At 44.6% G+C, this 26,564-nt stretch overlaps 2 protein-coding genes and 2 pseudogenes across 2 annotated transcripts; 2 read left to right on the top strand and 2 right to left on the bottom strand.

Annotated features, from left to right (window-relative positions):
• Positions 1–5,920: 5,920 nt before the first annotated feature.
• Positions 5,921–11,349, top strand: LOC125529314 (protein-protein interaction regulator family protein). The gene is made up of 10 exons (XM_087517579.1): positions 5,921–6,082; positions 6,187–6,294; positions 6,380–6,439; positions 6,543–6,683; positions 6,794–6,910; positions 8,438–8,509; positions 9,158–9,241; positions 9,352–9,452; positions 9,770–9,854; positions 10,798–11,349. Exons 1-10 carry the CDS (start codon positions 6,008–6,010, stop codon positions 11,176–11,178), a joined length of 1,224 nt encoding a protein of 407 aa, XP_087373705.1. The 5' UTR covers positions 5,921–6,007; the 3' UTR covers positions 11,179–11,349.
• A 3,486-nt stretch (positions 11,350–14,835) lies between these two features.
• On the bottom strand, positions 14,836–15,940 carry LOC125529313 (senescence-specific cysteine protease SAG39-like; annotated as a pseudogene).
• A 5,561-nt stretch (positions 15,941–21,501) lies between these two features.
• Positions 21,502–22,363, top strand: LOC147974560 (uncharacterized). Its single transcript, XM_087519505.1, has one exon. The coding sequence runs from the start codon at positions 21,518–21,520 to the stop codon at positions 22,361–22,363; it is 846 nt and encodes a 281-aa protein (XP_087375631.1). The 5' UTR covers positions 21,502–21,517.
• Positions 22,364–23,699: 1,336 nt separating this feature from the next.
• Positions 23,700–24,819, bottom strand: LOC147974559 (senescence-specific cysteine protease SAG39-like; annotated as a pseudogene).
• Positions 24,820–26,564: the final 1,745 nt, after the last annotated feature.

Here is a 26,564-nt window from a genome sequence, read left to right as displayed (position 1 = left end):
TCTACCGGTAACTTTTTAGCTGACTAGTTCATGCCAGATAATGGACAACCTGAGGTCATCTTTTTTGGCAAATGATGGACAACCTAAGGTTACTATATCTTACTCCCTCCGTTCCAAAATAGATGACTCAACTTTGTACTAACTTTGTATAAAGTTAAGTCATCTATTTCAGAACGAAGGGAGTAATAAGCAGCCGTTTTTTCCAAAGCGGATTTTGGAACGTGGGGCTTTGGAGCACCTTTTTTTTACCACCCAAAACAAGTACTCCCTTCATTTCAAAATAAGTGTCTCAACTTTATATTAACTTTAGTACAAAGTTATATTAAGCTTAAGATATTTATTTTGGAACGGAGGGAGTACTTAAAAGCTTTGAATTTTTTTACATAAATACGCATGCATGTGGTCTAAGTACCTTTGGAATTTTGGTCAATTATATGTTGTATTGTACGCTGCACACAAAAGAAAATATTTTGGCCCAAAAGCAATTAAAAACAAGCCCCAATTTGCATCTATTTGTCCTTTTTAATCTCTCACATGCAAGCATGTATATTGGTGAAATTTTGGCCCGTTATACTGCACTTCTATACATGCATGTACACAAAAATTAAAAAAATTCAAGCCATAAAAATCCCTTTTTTGTAGCTTCCAAAACACATGCTCCAGTACACCCGTGCTCATATGTCACTTTTGCCGGTTTTCCCCTCTACTCGTCAGCTACTAACACATATAACCATAGATAGGATCACTTTCCCTAAAAGAAAGATATAGGATAACCTTTTTGAATTTTGAAATTTCACACGAAGTATATAGTACCTAATTCTTGTCTCATACATAATCTGGAATAGCATTTTCCATGGATCAATATTCCCCATGAATCTAATATCACGCATATTTTATGTACATTGCATCAACCAAATATCCACATTGTGTACCATGAATAAATGTGTAAGAAAAATCACGGAAGAAATAATAGGTAGCAATAATAATTTACCATGGCTTCTCCAAATGGGAAAGATGCAACAGGAAAGAAAAAAATGATGCTAGACTCCCCACTGCCCATGGTGCCCCTTTCATCACCCTCTAAACATCTTGCTGAGCCTCAAAACCTTCTACAACATATTCTCACCACTTGATCAAAATGACAATCCTATCATGTCCTTCTAGGCTGACCTTCAGGCAAACTTATAGCCTGAATGTGGAGCATATTGCTAGAATTTTTAGATGCTCATCTTTTTCCTCCATACCATTGATTGCTAGATCAAAAATTTATTCTTTTGTTAGATTCGGGTATCATCAACTTGTTTCCTTCTATAAATCCAATCACATCCTTTACCTTTATAGATCGGAAGGCTCAAGACCGGTTTCATCTCCACACCTTAGTGCAAGGGAACCCTAAATTGTCACCAACAACCCCAAGGGAGGGTAGGAATGCTAAGGGCTCCCCTTAATCGCCTCGAATGCCCAACAACTTGCTCGGGAGATGAGAACAACCAAAAAAAAGGAAACAAACCTCGAGCTAAACTCTGTCTTCAAACTCCTTGCGTGCACCCTGCTCAATCCTACATAATTTGAGATGTCTCCCGAATCAGTGTTGGTCTTGCTCAATGCTATCTGGCTCACATGCCCGATTATCGACAGTTTTAGGTTGATCCAATGTCCGAACTTTTGATTTGAGAGTTGGCCTCAAAGCACAAAGGGGTCTAGATCATTCATTGTAAACATGATGTGAATAAGGTCAAGGTGGTCCTTGCTTTTGCCCAGTGTGGGCTCTTACATGTGTGTAACCGATGTTATCTTTATCTAATATATAAGCCAAATAAAAGAAAACTTCTTTCTTACTACACTAGGTTCCGCAGTGTATTGCCACATCTTTCTCATTCATGCAGATGTAACCCTGTTTGAGTCAACTCAATCATCGAGGGGCTGTTGTTCGGGCATCCGCTGATCATGATGCCCATCTCTAGCGACCAGGGGCCCAACACGCGGCTCGTGGAGGGGAGGAAGGTCGGGTGCAGGTGCCGAGAAACGGAGGCGACGGATCATTCACCCGAGAAGACGTCGCGGCGACGGCCAGGAAGATGGCGGGAGGGCCTTCGTGGCCAACGCCAAGAAGATGCAGGAGATCATGGTCGACGGCGCATGCCACGAGAGGTGCATCGACGGGTTTATTCAACAGCTCAGATCCTACAAGGCATGGAAGCATTTTTAGTTAGTTTTTTCCCACATGATTCATGTGATTTTATTCGTGTGAAATTTGGCCTAGTGGTAATTTTTCAGCTGACTGGTTCATGCGAGATCATGAATAACCTAAGGTCTTTTTTTTGCAAGCGATGGACAACCAAAGGTTACTGTATCGTAATAAGCAGCCGGTTTTTCTAAAGCGAACTTTTGGAACATGGGGGCATTGGAGCACCTTTTTTGACCACCAAACAATTCCTTAAAAGTTTTGATTTTGTTTTGATTTTTTTTACATAAATATGCATGCATGTGGTCTAAGTACCTTTGAAATTTCGGTCAATAATATGCTGTATTGTACGCTGCACACAAAAGAAAATAGTCGGCCAGATGCAATTAAAAACAAGCCCCAAACTTGCATGTATTTGTCTTTTTTTTAATCTCTCACATGCAAGCACGTATATTTGTCAAATTTTGGCCCATTATACTGCATTTCTATACGTGCATGTACACAAAAATTAGAAATTTCAAGCCATTAAAACCCCCTTTTTTGAGCTTCCCAAAAACGTGCTCCAGTACCCCCGTGCTCATATGACACATTTTGCCGGTTTTTCCCTCTACTAGTCAGCTGCTAACACATACAACCATAGATAGGACCACTTTCCCTGAAAGAAAGATATAGGATAACCTTTTTGAAATTTAAATTTCACACGAAGTATATAGTACCTAATTCTTGTCTCATACATAATCTGAAATACGTTCTTCACGAATCAATATCCCCTTGAATCTAATATCACACATGTTTTATGTACAATGCATCAACCAAATATCCACATTATGTACCATGAATAAATAAGTGTAAGAAAAATCACGGAAGAAAGAACAGGGCGCAATAATAATTTACCATGCCTTCTCCAAATGGGAAAGATGCAACAGGAAAGAAAAAAATGACGGTAGACTCCCCACTGCCCATGGCATCCCTTTCATCACCCTCTAAACATCTTGCTGGGCCTCAAAACCTTCTACAACATATTCTCACCACTTGATCAAAATGACAATCCTTTCACGTGCTTCTAGGCTGGCCTTCACGCAAATTTATAGCCTGAATGTGGAGCATATTGCTAGAATTTTTAGATCCTCACCATTTTCCTCCATATCATCGATTGCTAGATCAAACATTTATTCTTTTGTTAGATTCAGGTATCATCAACTTGTTTCCTTCTATAAATCCTAACACAATCCTTTACCTCTATAGATCGAAGGCCCAAGACCGCTTTCACCTCCACACCTTAGTGCAAGGGAACCCTAAATTGTCACCAACAACACCAAGGGCAAGTAGGAACACTAAGGGTTCCCCTTAATCACCTCGAATGCCCAACAACTTGCTTGGGAGATGAAAACAACCAAAAAAAGAAACAAAGCCGGAGCTAAACTCTGTCTTCAAACTCCCCGCGTGCACCTTGCTCAATCCTACATAAATTGAGATGTCTCCTGAATCAGTGTTGGTCTTGCTTAATGCTATCGGGCTCACATGACCCAGTTCTCAACGGTTTTGGGTTGATCCAATGTCCAAACTTTTGATTTGAGAGTTGGCCTCAAAGCATGGAGGGGTCTAGATCATTCATTGTAAAACACGATGTGAATTCGAATAAGGTCAAGGTGGTCCTTGTTTTTGTAGTGTGGGCTCTTACATGTATGTACCTGGTGTTCTTTTTATCTAATATATAAGCCAGATAAAAGTTTTACTACATTAGGTTCTACAGTGTATTGCCACATCTTTCTCATTTATGCAGATGTAACCCTGTTTGAGTCAATAGAGATTTCGGTCATTCGTGAAGAAACTAATAAACAAATTGTACGTCTCAGATAATTAGACTCAAAGTTCAAATAGTTAGTTGTATCGTTTAGAGGGGCATCACCCTAACGCTATGCGTGTTTCGCTAGAAATGGATTTTGTCGCTAATGGCGAGCCATAGAGTGATTTAGCACTAATTTAGCTTTGCTTTGTTATGGCCAAGATGCTTCAATGCTATGCCTTTGTTATAGCTGGATGCTTTGCTGCTATGTTTGGCTGGATGCCAGGCTTTGCTTTGTTGTGACTGTATGTCAAGTATCCATATATGATATTGATGCTTGATTGTATCTTTATTTTGTACGATTAAAAAAAGCTAAAAAATCGTTGCTTTGCCATAACTTTTCGTACCGTTTGACTGAGCCGCCGCACAAAAATAATTAAACACATCAGATGCGGACGTTTGGTCCATGGGTATATGTACACCCTATATGAAAAGTAGTAATTAAATAAAAAGTATATATATATATATTTTTAAGTAAACTTGACCTTTCATTGTACTTGTAAAAAGATCACGAAAAGAAAACCCCTCGTTGATTTCAGGGCAACAAAAATTTGTAGGCCAACATAGTGTGAAGAGTGTCTTGTGTATAGCAATATTTCTTTTGGCCCGAAGTCAACGATGGGCTATATTCGCGAAAATTTATATACTAGTGCGAAAGAAAATCAAGTTTATTCAAAAAGAATTTCAAAACTTTTTTGACTTTTTAAACTACTATAATATTTTTTCCATATCGGATTACACCCTGGAACCAAAGTACATTTTCCTTGAGTGTGCCTCGGGCTGGCTCCTTGCTGGCCTATGCTCGCGGCGGCAACCTAGATCTGCTGGGCATGGCGGCAGGCAACGCGTCGGCACGCTGGGACGTGTGGACTTGGTCCAGCCGATGCGTGCGTCCTCCGGCGTCGCTTGGGCCAGGCCTTGCTAGATGGCGGTTCGATCTCCCGTCGTCTGTGCGCGGTATCTCGGGCGGTAACGGTGATCCAGATCTTGTTCGGCCTAGAGATGGTGGCTGCAAACTGTGATGGTGCAACGACCTCTTGTGGCTCCACGGCGGCAGTGTACATCGAAAGATCTAGTTCATCTTTTCAGATCCCATAGTTCACTTCGGCGATGAGATGCAAACTATGGATGCCGGCTTGACGCAGAGGAATGGGTGTGCAGCGGCGCAGTAGGTGCTGTGGTGCTACCGGGGTCGTGGAAAAGTGGTGGCGACAACACATTTATGACGTCAATGGTGGTGATTCTTAAGTACCCGGTATCGAGCTCCGGGGTGAAAGCCCTGATTTGAATTCTGGCAATGGCGATGGTTATACATCGTTACCTTGTTGAAGGCATTGCTCGGATATGCTCGGACAATTTCTTCATGGTGAAAACCTAGATTCCGCGTTGACTGCTGGATCCAGTGACGACAGCGTTTCAGCGTTGCTCCCTTTCTGAAGGCGTTGCTGTTGAAGAATCACGATGTTCATATGGTGTCTTGAGACGGTTGCCGCGAATATGGTCTTTCCTATAGTTTTCTGTTCACAGAGCTGATCACTTTTTTTTTCCTCGCCGCCCATGCATAGCTTTGGTCTTATATGACTTTACTATTTGCTGGCGTGTTTTTTGTGTGGATTGGTGTTGGCTGTGTGCATTTTAGCTGTGCAGAGGCCGGATGTATGCTTATCATGTTTGTATTTTCTTGATGCTGCATTTTGAGCTAATAAAATCCATCATTTTTTGAAAATTTAGAACTTTGGTCGCACTCGCACCCAGTGTATTGATCTGAGCCGACCGCAACAACCGACCCGGCGAGGCGACCACGGCCCAACCGCGACGGAGACGGCACGCCAAAGATCCAACGGCCGAGACCACTCGCATCCACGCACCGCATCCTAGGGCATCCAAGCCCCCCGAACGACAACGCATCCGCCCGCCCCATCCTCCCTCCCTCGCGCAGCAGCCAAACCCTCCCTCCCTCCCCTTCGCCGCCGACGATGGCCGCCGCGGCGGAGAAGACGGCCGAGGAGATCCGCCGCGAGCTCCAAGAGCTGCAGCGCCAGCACCGCGAGGTCCCTCCCCCCCGCCCCTCCACCCTCTCACTTCCCCTCCGTGGCCATCGAGGCGTCTCCCCTGACCCGTTTGCTTGTCCCCGTGTTCTCCTCCCCTCCCGCAGATCAGCGAGCGCCTGCGCGACCCCCGAGGCCTCCGACGCGGCGCCCCCGCCACCGGCCCCGGCCCCGGCCCCGGAGGCCCCCGCCCGCTCCGCGGCTTCGCCAGACCCGTGCGCGCCTCTCGCTTCGCGTCTCCTTCTCGTCCCTGTCTCTGTTTCTGTGCGTGATTTTTCTCCCCGCGTGTTTCTGATGCAGGCCCCGGAGCCGGTGGACCAGCCCGAGCCCAAGCGCCGGCTTCTTTCTGCCGTGGTTAAAGTACGAGCCCTCGTTTTTATTTTTGTGTTCGTCAATCCTGTTGTGTTTTGTTGGTTTGTCAAATACCCTAACGTCTTCTCTGTGTTTGGCGTGATGCACGGAGGTGGATGGCCCTGGAACTAATGGGGATGATGTGGCGGCGGAGGGGCGTGAGGATGGACCAAATGCTGCTCAAGGTGGTGAGAGGAGGGGAGCCGGTAATGGTGGGTTCAGGAGGGATGGGAGCCAGTGGGTATCCAGGAGGGTGAGTAAGGGGAATGGGATTTTGGAGGAGATAGTGTGCGTGTGTGCTTGTGGATGGGTTCCACATGCTGTTTTCGGGAGATCGCTTATATTGGTATTATTTGGTTGCAGGAGCTTGATAATCAGCTGCCAGAGCCTCTCCCGAGGCCGGCTCCCAAGGAAGAGGATCAGAGCTTGGTGAGGAGGAACAAGAGAATGCTGGGGAAGCTTCTTGTTGGCACGCTAGAGGTAACAAGTTCATCTGACGTATAATGAGACGATCCACGTGCTTAGAAATTGTGATAATTCCTTCTTGTTTCAGTATTTCTTGATTGCTTTGGATTGGGTATTGTGTAATCGAACATGGTATATTAACCTGCCGTTCGGTAAGAATATACTAATTTAGTTGAAGTACAAACGGCAAGTGAATTTTTGAATCCTCAAGGTTTTATTTTTGTCCTGCAACTTTTGGCATCAAGCAGAAAATATTTTGCCAATTTGGCTACAGAGGGGTTCTTGCTTCTTTCATCAACTTAGCAATTCTCTCAATCAGTTTGTGGTCTTCCAACATCAAATCCTCATTTCTATTACCCCATAACCATTGGCAATTTATTAACTGGTCTGGTAAATAGATCATTCCTTGTTTTGTTTACTAGGTTGGACATGGCTCTATTTGACTGCATAGTTTATAACCAATTTCCATACTCCTTTATATTCAAATCTCTTGGAGAACATTAAATTCCTCATTCCTCAGATAGGTGTTGTGTTACGGGTGGTGCAGTTATAACTAATTTCTGTTTGATTCATACAAAGTATTCAAGTTATTAGTACTGAACACCATTAAATCTTCAATACCCTTTTAATTGATTTCCCATACTTGCTTTGTCTGGTACTCTGGTTTATATTTCCAGAATGCTGAACTTCATTGCTCTAAAATATTTTGGAATTTCCAGTACTTACAATAACATTGCCTGCTTACAGCTTTTCCTTAATCATGTGAAATTTGTTCATTGTTTTCCAAAAGGAGTTACTCCAACATTTTTTCTTCATTGCTTTACCAGCACACTCTACAGCTTCAATTTCAATGAAACTGTATTGTAAGCTTGTCATTTTGTGTTTGTTGAAAATCGCCATATGCAATTTGCTCTGCAGGAACTTTTGTATTGCACCCCCAGTTTTCAACTTCACCACCAAGTTCGTTGCACCTACTCTCAGATACACAAAAATCACGAGTGACCTTACTGAATAAAGAAAAGAAATCTGCTGAATAAACTTCTAGATCACTTGTGGGTGACAGGGCAGTCATTGAGGATTTGATGTCTTACCTATAGGTGTAGTAAAGTTTTTTAGAGGCCCGATGTGAAGCTATGTTACCTGATTTCTGCAAACACAGTGTTAATGTCATGTCACTATTGCACTAATAATAGCAAATGCTTTGTTTGCAAGCTATATGGTCAATAAGCACTAGTTTGTCTGCTGGCTAAAGTTAACAAGCATAGCTATCATACATTTAATGGAAACACAATTTCATAATTAACTATTATGAATGAACTCTTCAAGTCAAATCAGACACCAAGAGAGGTATAGACCGTGAGTAACTTGGTGCCGAGGGAGTTTGACTTGTATTATGCATGCCTCATTGTGTTGAATATGCTTCATTATGTTGAATGTGATCAGTCCAATTTAGAGGAACACAACTGTTTTTTCACAATCCATTGTGTTCACCTTTGTGAATATTTCAGTTTATCTGATTCTTCCTCATGCTTGCCAATGCAGAAATTTCAGCAGGAGAACAAAAAACTTTCCAACTCAGAGGCTTTTATGCGTAGATCAGAGGCTCAGCAGAAGGTACTTATCTATATTTATACATTTTGTTAATCATTAGCCACACAAATAATACACAGGGTGCTATGAGCTAAATAAATTGTTATTCTCTTATTTGGTTCTCATATTGAAAATTGCCTGGTGTGCCTATGGGCCAGGCCCTATATGGAAGCCTCTAGGCTGGTATTACAGTAATGGAAATTAACTCAGGTGGCTTGCAGTTGGTTTTTGAGGTCTTGACATTAACCCTTAGTCACTTCAAAGTTTTTTTTACTTAAATGTTTATTGTTACTTGTCTTGTGTCCAGATGTTTTTTCCCCTGTGTACTGTTTGCTTATTTGGTTATCTTACATGTGTGGTTGCATCATTTATTTGTCAAACATGGGGAAGGACCTGTGGGTAGAAGATCCGAATAGATATAAAATATGTAGCATGGGTGTCAGTTGCCACTCTAGCAATTCTTGAACTATTCTTAACTGAACTTAAGAGCTGAGGGAGATCAATGATCTTTTCCAACTTTGAGGAGTTCAGTATTTCTTTTCTGAGGGAACATAATTTAGTGTTTTCTCTTGGAAGTTTACATGCCTCGCAGATGATCATATTGCATTTTTTTGTATTCTCAATATTAGCTCTAAGATGTCAGGAAATACTGAAATGATCGGTTGAATGTAGGCTGATCAAAAGGCTCGTGAGGACAGTGAAAGATTGCGGCAGCAAGAACGGGAGCAAGCAGCTGAGAAGCGTAGGCGTGATATGGTAATCTCCCGCTCACTTTTCTGTGACATGCATCTGTTTTTTAATTTCACTCATTTAACTTGGTTGTGTTTGTATGCCAAATGATTTAACCCTGAGATGCTCTTATTTAGACGCTCCGTGCTCGAGTAGCTGCTAAGGCAGAAGAAAAGAGGTTGGAGCTATTGTACATTCAGTGGTCTGAGCATCACAAAAAGCTGTCCAGTTTCTTAAGGTAACTTCACTGCTTTATGTCATTTTCCATTTTTCACTTTGACTTTGATAAATGATCACTATCCCTTTTCCTTCCATTGTGCTGCTTGTTTGCATAGTTGGATTCTGCTTGCTTTTTGACGAGTCTGTTCTTATTTTGTGCATGCTGCAGGTTATTTTTATTCCTGGTCCAAAAGTATCCATATTGACAATTAAATTGAGGGAAGATGCGTTTCTGATTGTACGCAAATCTTGATGTTTGATGTCTATAGGGGTTTCCATATCCACTCATTATACTATATATGTTTGTTTCTTGTTTGATTCCATTTGTATTTGCAGGACAAAAGCTGAACCAGCTATTTATTACATGCCGGCTAAACCAATAGTTGATGATCCGGTTATTGTTGAGCAAAACAAGGAAAAGGTATTTTCTTATAAGTTAGTACTAAAAAACTTTATGATCCGAGGAATAAAAAATAAACAAACTGCATGATCTGCACATGTTTGAAGGATGATTTGCCTTTATAGTTGTCCCTTTATATCTATTCAACGTACTTGGAAGTTGAAACACCTCAGCTATGCACGGAATGAAAATGGCAGCAATAGATTCAACATCGTCTTTTGCTGCTGTGCTGTTCGTGTCTTTTAGACTATCTATCAGTCAACCACTAGAGTGCAGCCTCTGTATGCTTTGTGGTGAATACTAAGCAGATCAATGAGTTGCGAAAAATACTCTGTTATGAAATATTTATCAGAGGAGAGAAAAGTACGAACGCCTTTCTGAATTGGTGAGAGTTTCCTGTTCACTCAAGAACCTGGCAACTCACGGGAACTATGATAACTTGCTTGTGGCTGGTCTTGATAGTACAGACACGATGTTGTGGTATTTACCTTTGTATTATATTTTCTTGATAATGTTAATTACATTGCACAAAAAGATTGAGTATGAAGTCACCCATAACGGCACTGCTGCAAAATTATGCTGTAGTTCATCATCATGCCATGAATTCGAAAATTTACTGGGGAACTTTCTGGCGTGTTTAAGCTTCAGTTCATCATTTGCACATGTGAGAATTCACTTTGTTCAGGAGCAGCTTTGGGATTTCTTTTGATGTCCGAGGTGAAGGAACATGGTGGCTCATGGTGACCTTACCTATTACTTGCAAGTATTTTTTTTTGCCAAATGCAAAAAATGGATTGAGAACATCACATAAATCATAACAGTCCTATTTTCCAGCATCTGTTTGCATGTTTTCCTGGGGCCACCTTCAATCTTACACGACAAAATTATTTATATTCTTTGAAATCACCAGTTGTCTTCTGGATCGGTCAATCCAGACGAACCTAACTCCCATCAATCATTGCAGGTATTTGAAGAATGGAAATCTGTACGCAGAACGGAGCTGACCCAGTTCCAAAAGCAAGTTGAGGAGCAGTATCTGTCTAATGTTGAGAGGCAGCTGGAAAGGATTCAGAATGCCCGGAATGCTCGGAGGGGGAACGTGCCTGCTAACATGCAGGAAATGGACAAGGAGCTTGACACGCACAGGGCGGAGCATGGCCCAAAGGCTCGGCGGATCCCCGACGGTGGCAATGACGAGGATGATGATGTGGACGTGGACGACATGGCCGCGGAAGACGACCTGATGGATGAAGTGCTCGGCGTCAATGAGGCGATCAACGAGGACCCAGGCAAGCCGTCTGAGGAGGCCACTGATGTTGCGCCTGTACCCGAGCAGGCACAATAGGCAAGGTTATTTGCGAGGTAGGCACTTAGGCATTACGATTCTATATCGTTGTAGTTGCCCTCTTCTGCTGTGACTGTATTATTGTTGGGTTTTTGTCTTTGGGAATGCTGTGAGCTGTGTTTGCTGTTGAGGCCATATACATACTTTTCATTATTGTTATTGTCATTTGTATGTACTCCGCGTAAGGTAAGTGTCAACCCGTGAAAGCAGTCATCATGTGATCAACCTGTTCTTCACCTGCGCCATCAGCGTACAGGGGCTGAGCTACTGTTGATGACGTTGATCGCTGTACATTCAAGTTGTATGCTTGGTAAACCTCTTTTATTGTGCCAATGGTTCTATTCCTTTTAGCTCTGTATTCTCCTTGCTAATTCATTCGAAAATTCTAATGAGTGGCAATGACCGCTCGCTGATCTCTTGGATGGCATCCACGAGAAGGCATGGTCCTTGCACTTTCCACTGCCGTGAGTTTGTGACCGAGTGAGCGCACAAGAATGGTGAAGGAGAACTTGAGAGCACAGAAAGCAGGGAGGCAGACGACCTCAAAGAATAAACTTAGTGTAGGTTTTGACGGGGTGTTGACATTCAGAGTGAACATTAACTGAATACAAACACATGAACACATTAACAAGAACCGAGAGAACAATTTGGAAACCTTGCACCGTTTGAGTTAGGATGATACTTAATGACTCTCCCTTTAGGAAAGGTGTGATGAGAGTTAATAGCGGCACCCAAACACAGCACACAACAGTGGCCGATGTCGTGATCATTGCACTGCTAAATGTTAGCTTTAGGTGGACTCAATTAGTGAAATGTTTGTGCATCATCTAAACCAAGAACCCGATGTGTTTAGGTGGAGCCTCCACCCGTTTGGGTCTTCCTCAGTCAATGCATGTATGCCGATATGATGAATACGAACAGTCAATTGGGGTGAAACATATCTAGAAACTCAAAGGTGACATTTAAGATTAAGATCGTTATATGGTACCTATGATGGGGACGATCCTTACAAAAGAAAATCCCGCAAAGTGGCATGAATCCGATTAACCCATTAGAAAATCAGGTAAAAGTGTTGCCATTGCAACGAAGAAGAAACAATAAAGAGATCTTGTTTTCTCTCATGCCCTGTTGCCCACCTGCGTGATGAGTAGTTTATGTGCCTTTCAATCTTCCACCACCTTGTAGTATTTCTAATATGTTTGGGAAATAGCTATTAGGGCTATAGACAACTTACGGCAATTTGTGCTTTATGTTGGGGTCTATGGATATTGTTTTTAACATTGAGTTCCTAATCTTTTCACCCGGACACATACTTGGTGCGCACTGCAGCACGTGAAAGCAAAGTACTCTTGACTCTAGGTGCAACCGATTGAAGACGACCGCTCAAGCTTTGTTCAACCGATAACGGCAATAATAAAGAAACAAAACCATTCAAACTTTCCTTAGGGTGGTCACCTTACCCGCCGATTGATGTGTAAGAATTCCAACGGGTCATGGTCCATCAAAATTTCAGGAAATAGAAATACTACCCTGTGCGTTGCTGAGGGGATTGGTTCAATTATTTCAAGAATATTTGTTGTATGTAACATTAGTATTTGGATCAATAATATAAGTAAAACAAAATTATACATAAATTTACTGTATTTGATTGTTGCATAGTTGTAGGATATTTGCCAAATATAAGTAGCAGGAACTATGCATGTTACGGTGGTCTTTTCTCATGCATTGTGGCTTGTTGAGTTGACATAGCTGACACAGTGATGGTCAACTATTTAGCTATATATATGATATGGAGAGAAGTCAATAATGGAATAGCATGTGGTAGTTTAGTCACATGTTGTCAATGGACAAAGATTTGGACCAATATATAAGGAGACTTCTCATAGTATATTTACATGAGATGGCAATTGGGAGTTATACTGCATGTGCAACACACTCTTGCGTGCACATCTAATCGTGCTTATTCTACTCCGTGCTCCGCTGATCCTCTTCCTTCTGTTTGGTTATCCCGAAAACTAGGTTCACTCGGTGTCCTCCCACCATAAGTTGAGGAGGATATCCAGTGCTCCCATGTCTAAAAGTCACTCCAAATGTTCGAATATTTTGATTTTTTTAATGTTCCCAATTCATGAGTCCATGAACTATGAAAAGTTCATATTCAAACTCGAAATGCACACTGAGAACAAAAAAGACAAATTCAGCATGAATAGTGTCACAAAAAGACAATTCCAAAAATGACAATATTTACATCAATTTTCTCTTTTTTGTTTCTCAGTGTGTATTTCAAGTTTGGGTCTGTTATTTTAGAGGTCACAGCCACATGTCTTGTGAACATTCACAGAAAATTCAAATCTTTTGAAACATTTAAAGTTAACTTTTTAGACATGAGAGCTCCATATATTTTCCCCATACGTTGATGCTTTCGGTGCCAACAACTTGCATTTAGGCCATCCATTACTTGCTGTCCAGGCATAAGGGTCAGGGCCAGGGTTCCCAGGCAAGAAGTAAGAGAGGTACCGAGTGAAACCCAGGCGCTTCTCGGTGGCACTACCGACGATGCCTGCGTGATTCACGTTAGTCCGAGGGGTGCTTTCATGGTTCTGCCTCCATCGCCTTGTCCGTGCTCAGGGAAAACCATGTCCATTGCTAGACTTGGTGACAACTCGTTGCGTCATTACCATATTGGGGGCATCAATAGAGAGCTTAGGTCTCATGGTGTGGAGACGTGTTTGGGCAGGATTGGATCCCAAGACCGAGATGAAGCATCCTCGGCTCCAGCGTTTGGCCGTCTCGTTTATCTCCTAACATACACTATTTCATCAGCCACCTTGGTCCAAATAGCTCGCCTACAGGGTTGGCGCTCGGAAGAGGGCCCTCTCCAACAACAATTTTTGTGGAGGCATTGCGACAAAGTCCGATGATTTCATCCTAGAGACAGGGGTTTGCTTGTAGACTTTTTGGAGCTTCTAGTTGTGGTCCTGCTACTCTTGCACTTCTGCTCGACGGCAAGCCAACGACGTCCAGTAGTGCATTCCTTGTGTAGTGTTAGCGCTGCCCATCTTGTTTTAGCCTAGATTTCTTTGATCTGCTTTGTAAGGTTTATCTATAAAGTGGGACAGAAAATTATTTTGTGAACTCTCACATGTCCAAAATGGATGGACATGTACTAAATTAGTGTAATGTTTTCCTAGAGACTAAGTGCATCGGAAAGTCCCAAAAGTATTCTAGGTGTGTCAGCTTGGATGCTCCAACCTAGGTTTGACATGCCCACATGTCGCGTTGACTAATGCCACTTTGCCCATAAATTGTTGCCTATTATTGTGTCCTTTTATTTTTAGGGAAATACAGTTAATGCATATCTTTAATATATGCGGGATGTGTGCATTGATCAATGCAAAGATCAGGGATGCTCTCTCATTTTTGAAATAACAAATCTGGGTCCAATCAGTGAATGGATTCTAACAAGAGGGATTTTCGTGTAAACAACACCGTAGAGAATTTAAGCTCAAAGTCATTTATCTTTTTTTTATATATATTTACCAAACATTTACGACTTTACAACCGGGAAATAACGCAGTGCAATGGAAGGTACATATATATAGATAAAAATCGGTGTGTTTATGTAATATTTGTAGATATATGTGGCAATGTATTTCCCTACTCGGTTGGGTAGGAAGGTTGCATGGCCAAGCCACACATACCACTCTTGTCGGAAATATCCTTCTCCATTCTGAGGTACCCACTCTCGCCCCATGTCGTGCCCCATGAGTTTTTCAGCAGCCAAAATTTAGTTCCGTCACTCGTCATGCCATAACCAATCGCTACTATCCCATGGTCCAAATCAGTTCCGCAGGAGCCGGTCATCACCCCGCCAGAGAGGTGTTGAAATATGACATCCCCTCCCTCCATAGCTACTGATACAGGCTGGTTAGCCACGGCTTTCATAAGAGAAGATTCATTGTTGGCGGGCACATTCTCATAGCCCTTGATGGTTGCAACACTGTTGCTTGCAGTGCTAGTCTTGCACTGTCCGTCTTGTGCAGTGTATGGGTAGTTGGCCTCAGTGGTGAGGCCACCGTTCTTGATGATGAACTTCAAAGCGTCGTGCATCTCGCCCCCCGCGCACCCCTGATCCACACCATGGACATCACAGTCAACTAGCTCTTGCTCAGACAAGGAGACGAGCTTCCCTGTGCTCAACTTCACAATGCCCTCGGTTGCAGCCACGGCTGAAAAAGCCCAACAACAACCTACAAAAATATTGACGTACTTAGTGTAATTTCAGTTATCATGAGAATACGATATATACATACTACCTAAATTTACTTACCACACTGGCCTTGGTCTTTGATAGGAGTGACAACGCCCTTGGTCCTCCAATCAGCTGCCGCTGGAAGCGCATCATTGCTGACATTGTTGTACTTGAACCCGGTTGGAGCCCTAGCATCATTCCTTCTGAGGCCCTTGTTGGTCTTGATTGCTCTGAACTCGTCGTTGGTGAGGTCGGTAAACTGGTTGCACCGAGCCAGAACTTGTGATTTCCGGTGTTGAACGACTCGATAAAGGCAACGTTGGCCTTGAACACCTCGAACCGCTGCGCCTTCTCGGTGCCGTCCTTGTAAACACGGTTAAACTTCGCCATCCACTGCTCATGCTTCTCCACCATGGCCGCGTCACCAAGCTCGCGAGCTGATAGAACGGTGCTACTGCATAAGCAGATGCTGCCTAGGATGGCAAGAAGCAATGCCTTTGGGATGGCCATGATCTGCTCGACTAGTGCTTACTGGTACTACAATTAGCTTGTTGGTGCTTTGGTCTGTCAACTATGGGTGGAAGGGATGTGCTTATATAGCTGTAGTCTTGCACATGTACGTACAGCGCACACTGTGCTCTAGGATGATGTGTGAATATCGATGGACAACAGCGTGGCCGTGCAGTTAATTACCAGATAGAATAAATAACCTTGTGGTTGTACATAGTTTGTTAGCTTAATCCAACTCTGGTCCCTAGAGTCAATGGTTGTGTACAGTAAAAATTCGAGCGGAAGTCTGTTCAACTCTTGTTTAAAAAGAAGTATGTTAAAGCTAGGGACCTAGTTCGTTCTAGGTGAGCAGGTGAATACAAAACAATGAGAGAAGGAACAGCCAGCCGTGCAAGTATTTGCAGCTTCGGAAGTACTTATATTAAAATGGTCCAACAAAAGCAAAGATAAAACTGAGTTCAAAGATGCACGACGATGACATACAATAAAGAAACAACAGAGCATCGAAGCCATTCGGATTTTTCTTAGGATGGTCACCCTACACATAGTTTTTTTTTGAGCAATCCCTACCCACATATGTATGTGTGAGAATTATAGTGGGCCTTGGTCCATCAAAATTTCAGGAAATAGAAATGATACCCAGCATGCGTGGTGCGTCACTCGGAGATTGGTTTCAATTATTTCAATGGTATCGGGTTGTATGAAACATTAGTATTTGAATTAATAATATAATAATTGAAACTAAAGTGCATATAAATTTATTGTGCCCAATTATTGTATATTTGTAGTACATATAAATATAAGTAGCATGAATGGTGAAAGGTTGGTCATTTTCATGCATAGTGGCATGTTGAGTTGACATAGTTTAGTCGCACATTGTCAATGACGGAAGGTACCGAGCCAAAGAGACATGTGTGTGCCACGGTTCATATGCAAGGAGTGAGGGAGGTACCGAGCGAAAGCCCAATGCCTCTCGGCGGTGCCGCCGCCATCGCCTCCGGGTGTTGCGTCCCTCCTAGTGGTGATGTCGTGGTTTTACCTCCACCCCTTGTCCATGCTTGGGGGAAAACCATGTCCATTGCTAGACTTGATGATGGTGCCTTGCGTCGTCACCATTTTGGGGCGTCATCATAGGCTTGATACTACGTTTGGCGGTCTCGTTTATGTCCTCTCATGTGACTATCTCTTCAGCTACCTTGATCCAAACTGCTCGCCTACAGGGATAGCACTCGACAGAGGGCCCTCTCTAGCGGCATTTTTGGTGGACGTTTTGTGACAAAGTTCTATGATTTTATCCAAGAGACATGGGTTTGCTTTTCGTAGGCTTATAGGCGCTTCTCTGTCCTGCTACTTCCATGCTGCTCAACGGCAAGCCGCCAACGTCCAGTAGAGCATCACTTGTGTAGTGTTAGTTCAATCATCTTGTTTTAGCCTAGTTTTCTTTGATCGGCTTTGTAAGAGGGTTACCACAATATCTTATATCATTCTGTCAATTGAGTTTATCTATAAAGCAAGAGGAAACGCTATTTCGTGAGCTCTCGCACATGTCCAAAATGGATGGAGTGGACTCAATTTTTTTTTTGCGAAAAGGATCAGATCTATTATAAAGATTCACTGAAAGTACAAAACACCTCAAACATAATAAAAATTATATTTTGGTCCATGGACCACCGAACGACCATTGCCGCTGCCAGAACGAGCCGCTGCCGCCGCTCTCATATCAGAGCCGGACTGACCTTGTTGACGATAGCCGGGGAGTCTTCGTTCACGTGCCCCTGAGGACAAGCGCCCTGGAACCACAGTCATCGCCGTTGAATCCTTGAATCGATTTGAAGAACTTGACACCAAATATCGCCGTTCCGTACGCACAACGAGAAACCCTAACCTATCTAGTGCCACCCCTAGTTGGTTTTGGAGTATTGACGGCAAACCTAGTTGAGGGACTAATGTGTTTGTGAGAATTGTAGGATAACACAGGTAGAAGTCCCTCATTGATTCGGTTTTACTACCAGAGATGACCCCTAAAAAATGTATGAAGACATTGAAGTCAAAGATGGTATATGAAGATATTCACATTGAAGACTATGATAAGAGAAGACACGATATGAAGCCTATGGAGCTCGAAGACTTAGATCTTTCGTAGTTCTTTTTCTTTTGTGTTGAGTCATAGGAACCACCGTACTATTGACAAGAGAAGACACGATATGAAGCAATATATTCTGAGCCTGCCAAGCAACCTCAAAGTCTTCAGAATGCAGAACATCAGAATTTTACTCAGAACGTTGAAGGTGTTGAAGCAGTTTCTCGGGTGTATCCTTTGGCTGGCACTACACGTGCACCACACCCTGCATCAACTGAAGCCACTGACAGTGCCACTGCTCCAAGACCCAAGAAGCGCACTCGTGTTCTCAACGACCGAGAGCTTCTTGTGGCTCTACATCAGAAACAAGATAGGCATCATGACTGGCTGAAGCGTCAGATGAAAAGCCTCTTGGTGGATGTTAATCGCACTCGAAATCTTGCCACCAAGAATGCGTTCGTTGCCCATGAAACCTGCCGCCGCACGTGGAAAGGGCTAACGATGATACTTTCTGAAGCTGATCTTCAAGAGGATGGCTTCACTGAGAGATTCAAGTTTGACTCCACACCTCCTCAAAGGGCTGTCCTACTAGGAACTCCATCCCTTGAAGACTCTGAGTTCTCTTCCTCTGCTGCCACAGTCACTGCCAGAATTATTGAGGAAGAAGACGATGCTACTTCACCGCCATATCCTTCAGCACCTCCAAGCTCTTCTGCACCGCCAAACAACACCAACAACCCTGCTACTTCACCTACTCCTCATGGGAACGAGTAGAGGCTCTATGTCTTCAAACCTTTTTGGTCATTACTGACAAAAGGGGGAGAAGCATATGAGATTGATAGTCTTCAAGCGGGTTCATATGGGCGGGTGCCTTATATTTTGCTTCGTGCTTACAACTCTCGTTTTTTTTGCTACATTTGGTTCTTATGAGTTGTAACACTTAAACTAGATGGTCGTCTGCTACTTATTTGCCACCTTGTTTTGCGAAGATAAATTCCGCATGTGCGACGATAAATTCTGCACTTAGCTCATTCTGCAGACGTCCATTTTCCATTATGCATGTCATTATCTTCATATACTTTCACATGCATAGTGGATCGTCATCATAAGCTGAAGTGGATCTCCACAAGTACAACCTGCCATGTGCATTTGCATTCTAAAAGCAAATTAACTTATATGCACATCTTCAGGGGGAGCCCTTGCAACTTATGAAGACAATTCATTATCCTTTACAATTTCACAGATTATATTCCCCGTTGAAAACTTCAACTAGTTTGTCATCAATCACCAAAAAGGGGGAGATTGTAAGTGCATCTAGTGCCACCCCTAGTTGGTTTTGGAGTATTGACGGCAAACCTAGTTGAGGGACGAATGTGTTTGTGAGAATTGCAGGACAACACAGGTAGAAGTCCCTCATTGATTCGGTTTTACTACCAGAGATGACCCCTAAAAAATGTATGAAGACATTGAAGTCAAAGGTGGTATATGAAGATATTCACATTGAAGACTATGACAAGAGAAGACACGATATGAAGCCTATGAAGCTCGAAGACTTAGATCTTTCGTAGTTTTTTTTCTTTTGTGTTGAGTCATAGGAACCACCATACTGTTAAGTGGGGTCCAAGAGAACCAGTCAGAATGACTGAAGTGATGCCTAAACCAAAAACCTATGTCTTCGAGTGAAGACTATGAGAGCGAATCTTGTCCAGAGTCGGACAAGTCAGCTTTGCTTGTAGCCCAAGTAAAGTTGCCGTGTGAGTTTGAAATCTGACCGTTGGAACACGTGTCAGTTCCTTAGTGACTCAGGGTCATTTCGGACAAATCAGGTCGGGTTGCCAAGTGGCTATAAATAGCCCACCCCCTACAACCATAAACGGTTGGCTGCTCAGATTGAGAGTACGGCTTTTGTCGTTTGAGAGCAACCCACCTCGAAGCCTTTGAGAGAGAATTCCCTGCGAGGATAAAGCCCTAACCACCAGAGCCAGAGAGAATTGGGCATCACTTAAGTCTTCTTGTCTGTGTGATCTGAAGACTTATTACACTTGAGGACTGTGCATCCTCCAGCCGGTTAGGCGTCGCGTTCTGAGCATCCAAGAGACATTGTGGATTGCCAGTGAACGAAGTCTGTGAAGGTTTGGGAGTCTACCTTGAAGACTTACCAGAGTGATTGGGCGAGGACTATGTGACCTTAGCTCAAGGAGAATACGGTGAGGACTTGGTGTCCTGAGCTGCGTGTTCAGGACTGGGTGTCCGGGACTGTGTGTCCTAAGGTTTAAATACCTAGCCGCTCCAACCAGACGTACAGTTGTCACAGCAACTGGAACTGGTCCAACACATCATTGTCTTCAACGAGTCACTGGTTTCATCTTCACTTCACTTTACTTACTGTTACTCCTTGTGAAGTCATTGTATGTTTGCTTTATCATTTGTCTTCACTGAGTGACTGCGTGTTCTGTTTGGCTTCACAATATCTTCCTACCTGATCCTTACTACCTAGCTGCTATTAGTCTTTGTGCTTTCACTTCATTGAATACTTGACTATGGGTTGCCTAGTGTAGCCTACCTTCCGCTGCATGGTAATAGGTTTAATTTTATCGTTTGTCTTCAAAACTCCCATGTTCTGAAGACTTTCAAAAAAATCGCCTATTCACCCCCCTCTAGTCGATATAACGCACTTTCACTTGCTGCCCCACAGAGTTGGCAGGAATCTACGCCGGAGCTCCGTCTAATCCGTTCCAACGAACGAACTTGAGGAGCATCAAAGCCCGAAACACTGACTCAAAGAAGCGCCGCCATCCACCCAAACACCGCCCCCACAAGGGCTAAACTCTACCAATCTACTAGCCGGATCTGAGGCAACATAAATCCCCTCCCCGCCACCGGCAGCCGTAGCGGCAAGCGGTGTTGGGCGAATAAGCCGCGGCGATGCACCGGACGCGACCAGCACGTGTATGGGCGCGAGCTGGCCGGGTCGGGCGCGTCGGGACCGCGGGTGTGCGTCCGTGTGTGCATGGGTAGTGTTTGGGCGTGCGTGTGCATGTACATGGGACGCGTCGTAGTAGGCCTGGACTGTTGGCGAGCCGTGCGGGGAGCTCGTGCATGATCTGTTGGAGGGCCGCCGTGAGCTGTGCGTTGGAGCGCGTCGCTGCCGCGAGCGAGGCGGACAGATCGTGGGCGCGAGGGAGCTGGAGCGTGGGTGCGTGTGTGCCCGGTCGCTGACCCTGGGTATAAAAATCCGCATGGTGACGTTGTAATGTGTGCGCGGCTTGAGTTGTTGCTCGAGGAGAAAATACGAGGCCGTATGTGCGGCGGTGTATGAGCGCTGGAAACCTCCTGTGTCCACCTTTCTCCTTCTTCCCATGATCGTTTGAGCTAGAGTAAAGAGGAAGAGAGAGCTCCGGTGAGCTGTAGGCGAGAGCTAGGGCAAGGTAGACACCAACAATTGGCATCAGAGCCACGTGAAGATCAGGGTGCGCCGGCAATGTCGATCGTCCCGTATGGCAGTGGAGCGGGCGGATCGCTGCCGCAGCCGGTGCCATAGCTCACCGGCGAAAACTACACGACGTGGTCGATCAAGGTGGAGGCAAACCTTGATGCGACCGGGCTGTGGGAGGCGGTGGTGGTGCCAGAGGACGCAGCGGCGACCGTCATCGCGAAGAAGGACAAGCCCGCGTGCATACCTGCTCAGTGCGCTCGCCGAGGACCTGCTGCTGCAGGTGGCATCGAAGAAGACTGCGGCGGAGGTGTGGGCGAGCCTCAAGGCGAGGTTCATCGGGGCGGACCGAGTCCGGGCGGCACGGCTGGGCACTCTCCGAGGGGAGTTTGAGATGCTGCGCATGGCGGAGGGCGACATGATGGATGGGTTCGCCGGCAAGCTCGGCGGCATGGCGGCGCGCTACGCGGGACTCGGGTTGACGCTGGACGACGCCGCGATGGTGAAGAAGCTTCTCGATTCTGTGCCGGATCGCTTGTACGCGGCGGTGGCCGGAATCGAGCAGTTTTGCGACGTCTCCACCATGCCATTCGAGGACGCGCTCGGTCGCCTGAAGGCCTTCGACGAGCGGCTGCGATGGCGTGGACAGGCGGGCGGCGAGCGGGCGGACGGCCAACTCATGTACATGGCGGCGCAGTTGCGAGCATGGGAGCGGCAGAGGGGCGGTGCTCGAGACGACGACGACGTGCGCAGCGAGGCGTCGGGCTTCGGCAGAAACCGGCGCGGTCGTTGTTACAAATGCGGCGACCGTGGACACTTCAAGCGGGAATGCCCGCAGTTGAAGAAGGCGCCGGCGGCGGAGCGTGCGTTGCTGGTGGACGACGTCGTCGAGGAGCCCGGCCTGCTCTGAGCCGCGGCTTAGGGCACGAGTGTTGGGCGAATAAGCCGAGGCGACGAATCGGACGCGACCAGCGCGTGTATGGGCGCGAGCTGGCCGGGTCGGCCGAGTCGGGACCGCGGGTGCGCGTGTGTGGGTAGCGTTTGGGCGTGCGTGTGCATGTACACGGACACGTCGTAGTAGGCCTGGACTGTTGGCGAGCCGTGCGGGGAGCTTGTGCACGATCTGTTGGAGGGCCGCCGTGAGCTGCGCGTTGGAGCGCGTCGCTGCCGCGAGCGAGGCGGGCGGATTGTGGGCGCGAGGGAGCAGGAGCGTGGGTGCGTGTGTGCCCGGTCGTTGACCCTGGGTATAAAAATCCGCACGGTGACGTTGTAACGTGTGCGCGGCTCGAGTTGTTGCTCGAGGAGAAAATACGAGGCCATACGTACGGCGGTGTATGAGCACTGGAAACCTCCTGTGTCCACCTTTCTCCTTCTTCCCATGATCGTTTGAGCTAGAGTAAAGAGGAAGAGAGAGCTCCGGCGAGCTGTAGGCGAGAGCTAGGGCAAGGTAGACACCAACAAGCGGAGGGGAGGTGAATTCACAAGCTCACCGGTGGAGATGAAGGGGAGAAAGGCTTTCCCTAGTCACCTTGCCGGGTGGACTCAACTAGTGTAATGGTTTCCTAGAAAGTAAAATGCACAGGAAGTCCCAAAGATATTCTAGTTGTGTCATCTTGGTTCTATAAGTATGGAAATGCATCGGTGCAACCCAGGTATGACCTACCCTCGGGCGTGTTGACTAACGCCACTTTTGGCCATATTTTGAAGAAAAATACGCCCTCAAAATTTGTATCTTCTAATTTCTTTTGGTTATCAAATGTGCTTTACTGCAGCGTGTGAAAAGCATAGAATATTCTAGACTTCGGGTGCAACCGCTTGAAGGTGGTACTTCATGCTTTATTTAGCCAATATGAGTGACGGCCTGGTAATAGTGTCCTGAGTTGTACATTGTTTTTTATTCTTGTGCCTTTTATTCATGTGTAGCGGAATACTATGTAATAAATTTCTTCAATACGATGGATGTGTGCATTGATCGATGCAAAGATCAGGGGCGTCCTCCCATTTTCGAGAAAAAAATATTGTTCGAATCAATTTGTGGATTTAAACAAAATGGATTTCAGCATAAACATCACCGTAGAGCATTTAGCATTTAAGCTCGAATTCATCTATCTTCTTTATATATATTTACGAAACATTTCGTGATTGTCCAAACACGAAACAATGTAGTGTAATGAAAGGTACATACAGACAGATAAAAATACATGTATTTATGTAATATTTGTAGATATACGTGCCAATGTATTTCCCTACTTGGTGAGGTACGAAGGTTGCATGGCCAAGCCACACATATCACTCTTGTCAGAAATGTCCCTCTCCATTCTGAGGTACCCACTCTCGCCCCATGTCGTGCCCCATGAGTTTTTTAACAACCAATACTTAGTTCCGTCACTCGTCAGACCATATCAAATAGCTGCTATCCCATGGTCCAAATCAGTTCCGCAAGAGCCGGTCATTACCCCGCCAGAGTAGTGTTGAAATATGACATCACCTCCATCCACAACTACCGATACAGGCTGGTTAGCAACGGCTTTCATAAGAGAAGATTCATCGTTGGCGTGCACATCCTCGTAGCCCTTGATGGTTGCAACATTGTTGCTTGCAATGCTGGTCTTACTGTCCGTCTTGTGCCGTGTATGGGTAGTTGGCCTCGGTGGTGAGGCCACCGTTCTTGATGATGAACTTCAAGGCGCCGTCCATCTCACCACCCTCACAACCCTAATCCACACCATGGACATCACAATCAACCAGCTCTTGCTCAGACAACGAGATGAGCTTCCCCGTGCTCAACTTCACAATGCCTTCAGTTGCCACCACAGCTGAAAATGCCCAACAACAACCTGCAATAATAGGGTCATCCTTAGTGTAATTCGAGTTATCATGGGATTATCATGGTAGCGGAACATAATGTAGATATACTACCTAAATCCACTTACCACATTGGCCTTGGTCTTTGATAGGAGTGACAGCACCCTTGGTCCTCCAATCAACAGCGGTTGGAAGCGCATCGATGCTGACATTACTGTACTTGAACCCAGTTGGAGCCCTACCGCCGCTCATTTTCAATCCCTTGTTGGTCTTGGTTGCCCTGAACTCGTCATTGATGAGGTCGGTGAACTGGTTGACACCGAGCCAGAACTTACGGTTTCCGGCATTGGACGACTCGATGAAGGCAATGTTGGCTTTGAACACCTCAAACCGCTGCGCCTTCTCGGTGACGTCCTTGTAAACACGGTTGAACTCCGTCATCCACTGCTCATGCCTCTCCACCATGGCCGCGTCGCCAAGCTTGCGAGCTGACAAAACAGCACTGCTGCATAAGCAGATGCAACCTACGATGGCAAGAAGCAAAGCTTTGGGGATGGCCATGATATGTTCGATTAGTGCTACTAGTACTATTGTATGTAGCTTGGTACTTTGGCGTGTCAGCAATGGGTGGAACCGGATGTGTTTATATAGCTATGGTTGCACATGCACGTTGTGCTCTCAGAGATAATTACCAGATGGAATAAATAACCTTGTGATTGTAGATAGTACACTAGACTAATTAATTTAGCTATGGCCCCAGATAGTATGACCGCCTTGCCAATTTCCGTGACCGCCTTGAGTATTATTGCCCATATTTCGTGCCAGTTGAATAAAAAACAATGATCAAACAGAAACAGCCGGACGGGCATGGCAGGCAACTATAGGAAAAGTATTTAAAACAGTACAAACAGTGCGGAGGAGTTTGGTTAATCTAAAAGTCTGTAAAATTATTCTCTACTTAGTTCAATGATGCACGGCGATGACAGTGTAATAAAGAAACAATAGAGAGCCAAAACCATCCGACCTTTTGTGACAATGCTTGGTCACCTACCCCACGTTTGCAGTGCTCTAATTGCAAATTATCAAGCAATCTAAGAAGGCGTTCGGTTCAGAGTAGGTAATGTAAACGTATAATCAGTGTAGGGAGGATTAGCGAAATGAATAAAGTAGAAACCTGTTTGACTCCACAAATGTACCGATGATCCATAAAAGGTTCTGGTGTTTGTAGTTGATGAATCTATGAGGATGCGTCATGCCATTTAGTGCAAATTATGAAGTTTGTACAACGAAATATTCACTTGGCATTTAGACTGTAGCTTCCTTTAACATTAGTATCTGCAAAATATACTTTCATGTCCCATCTTGTTATGTAATACTTTATCCGATCCAAAATAAGTGTCGCAGTTTTGAACTAAGGTTAAACATTAAAGGGAGTAACTATATTATATATTTATGAAATACCAAGTTAAAGTATCTTGTGTACTACCCTCCGAAAGCATTTATATAAAATACTTCAATTTTTTCTATATGGTCAGAAAAGATAAGTAGCTTAACTTGATATTTGAAAAATACTTTCGGAAGATTTTTTTGGCCATGTCCCATTCATAGTAATCTACGACCACACTTTAGTTAAAATTTGGCGGTCACGGATTTAGGCCAATGCACAATGTTTTCGGAAAGCGTCACCAAGAAAATCGTTGATAGATCAAAAGATGCATCTCTACGTTTCTTAAGTTTGCACAGCTCCGTAAATAGAACATACCATCTATCTACTAAGATACTAAACTCCCTAGAAATGCACTTTTGATGCGTCGAGGCTTTACGGTCGTTGGTGGGCCCACCTATAAGGGAGTGAATGGTTGGTGTGTGTTGCATTTGGGTCTACCTTCAGGGAACGACATATGTTGATTTATGTGTTACATGTAAGAATTGCACAACCACACACATACCAACTCAGCCCACCTAGCACAACAAATACTGCCTCTACTGGATAAGAGCGAAAAAAAAAGACTTAACACAAGTTCATTTCGAAAAAACCCCTAACACCAACATAATTAAAAATCACCCTAACTCAAGTGAAACACACAATGAAGCAACATCTCGTAATAACCCGCATAAAAAAACTTAACTCTTGACAGAAGAACAGGACGACAAAGCACGTGCCACCCTCTAGTAAGTATGAAAATGCACAGGTCCAACCCAGGTTTGACTTACCCACGTGGCATGTTTACTAATGCTACCTTGGCCATATTTTGCAACAAATAGATATCCTCAATAGTGAGATTTTCTAATCTCTTTTGGTTATC

Source organism: Triticum urartu, chromosome 4A, assembly GCF_056163025.1.
Source record: "Triticum urartu cultivar PI428250 chromosome 4A, HENAU_Tu73, whole genome shotgun sequence".
Lineage (NCBI taxonomy): Eukaryota > Viridiplantae > Streptophyta > Magnoliopsida > Poales > Poaceae > Triticum > Triticum urartu.
This window is presented reverse-complemented; position numbering and strand designations above follow the sequence as displayed.

Bases quoted from the DNA above. Each gene is read 5' to 3' on its own strand.
- LOC125529314 (XM_087517579.1), top strand. From the start codon at position 6,008: ATGGCCGCCGCGGCGGAGAAGACGGCCGAGGAGATCCGCCGCGAGCTC. The intron at 6,911-8,437 runs GTAACAAGTTCA...TTGCCAATGCAG, and splicing joins TTCTTGTTGGCACGCTAGAG to AAATTTCAGCAGGAGAACAA. The intron at 9,453-9,769 runs GTAACTTCACTG...TTGTATTTGCAG, and splicing joins AAGCTGTCCAGTTTCTTAAG to GACAAAAGCTGAACCAGCTA.
- LOC147974560 (XM_087519505.1), top strand. From the start codon at position 21,518: ATGGCAGTGGAGCGGGCGGATCGCTGCCGCAGCCGGTGCCATAGCTCA.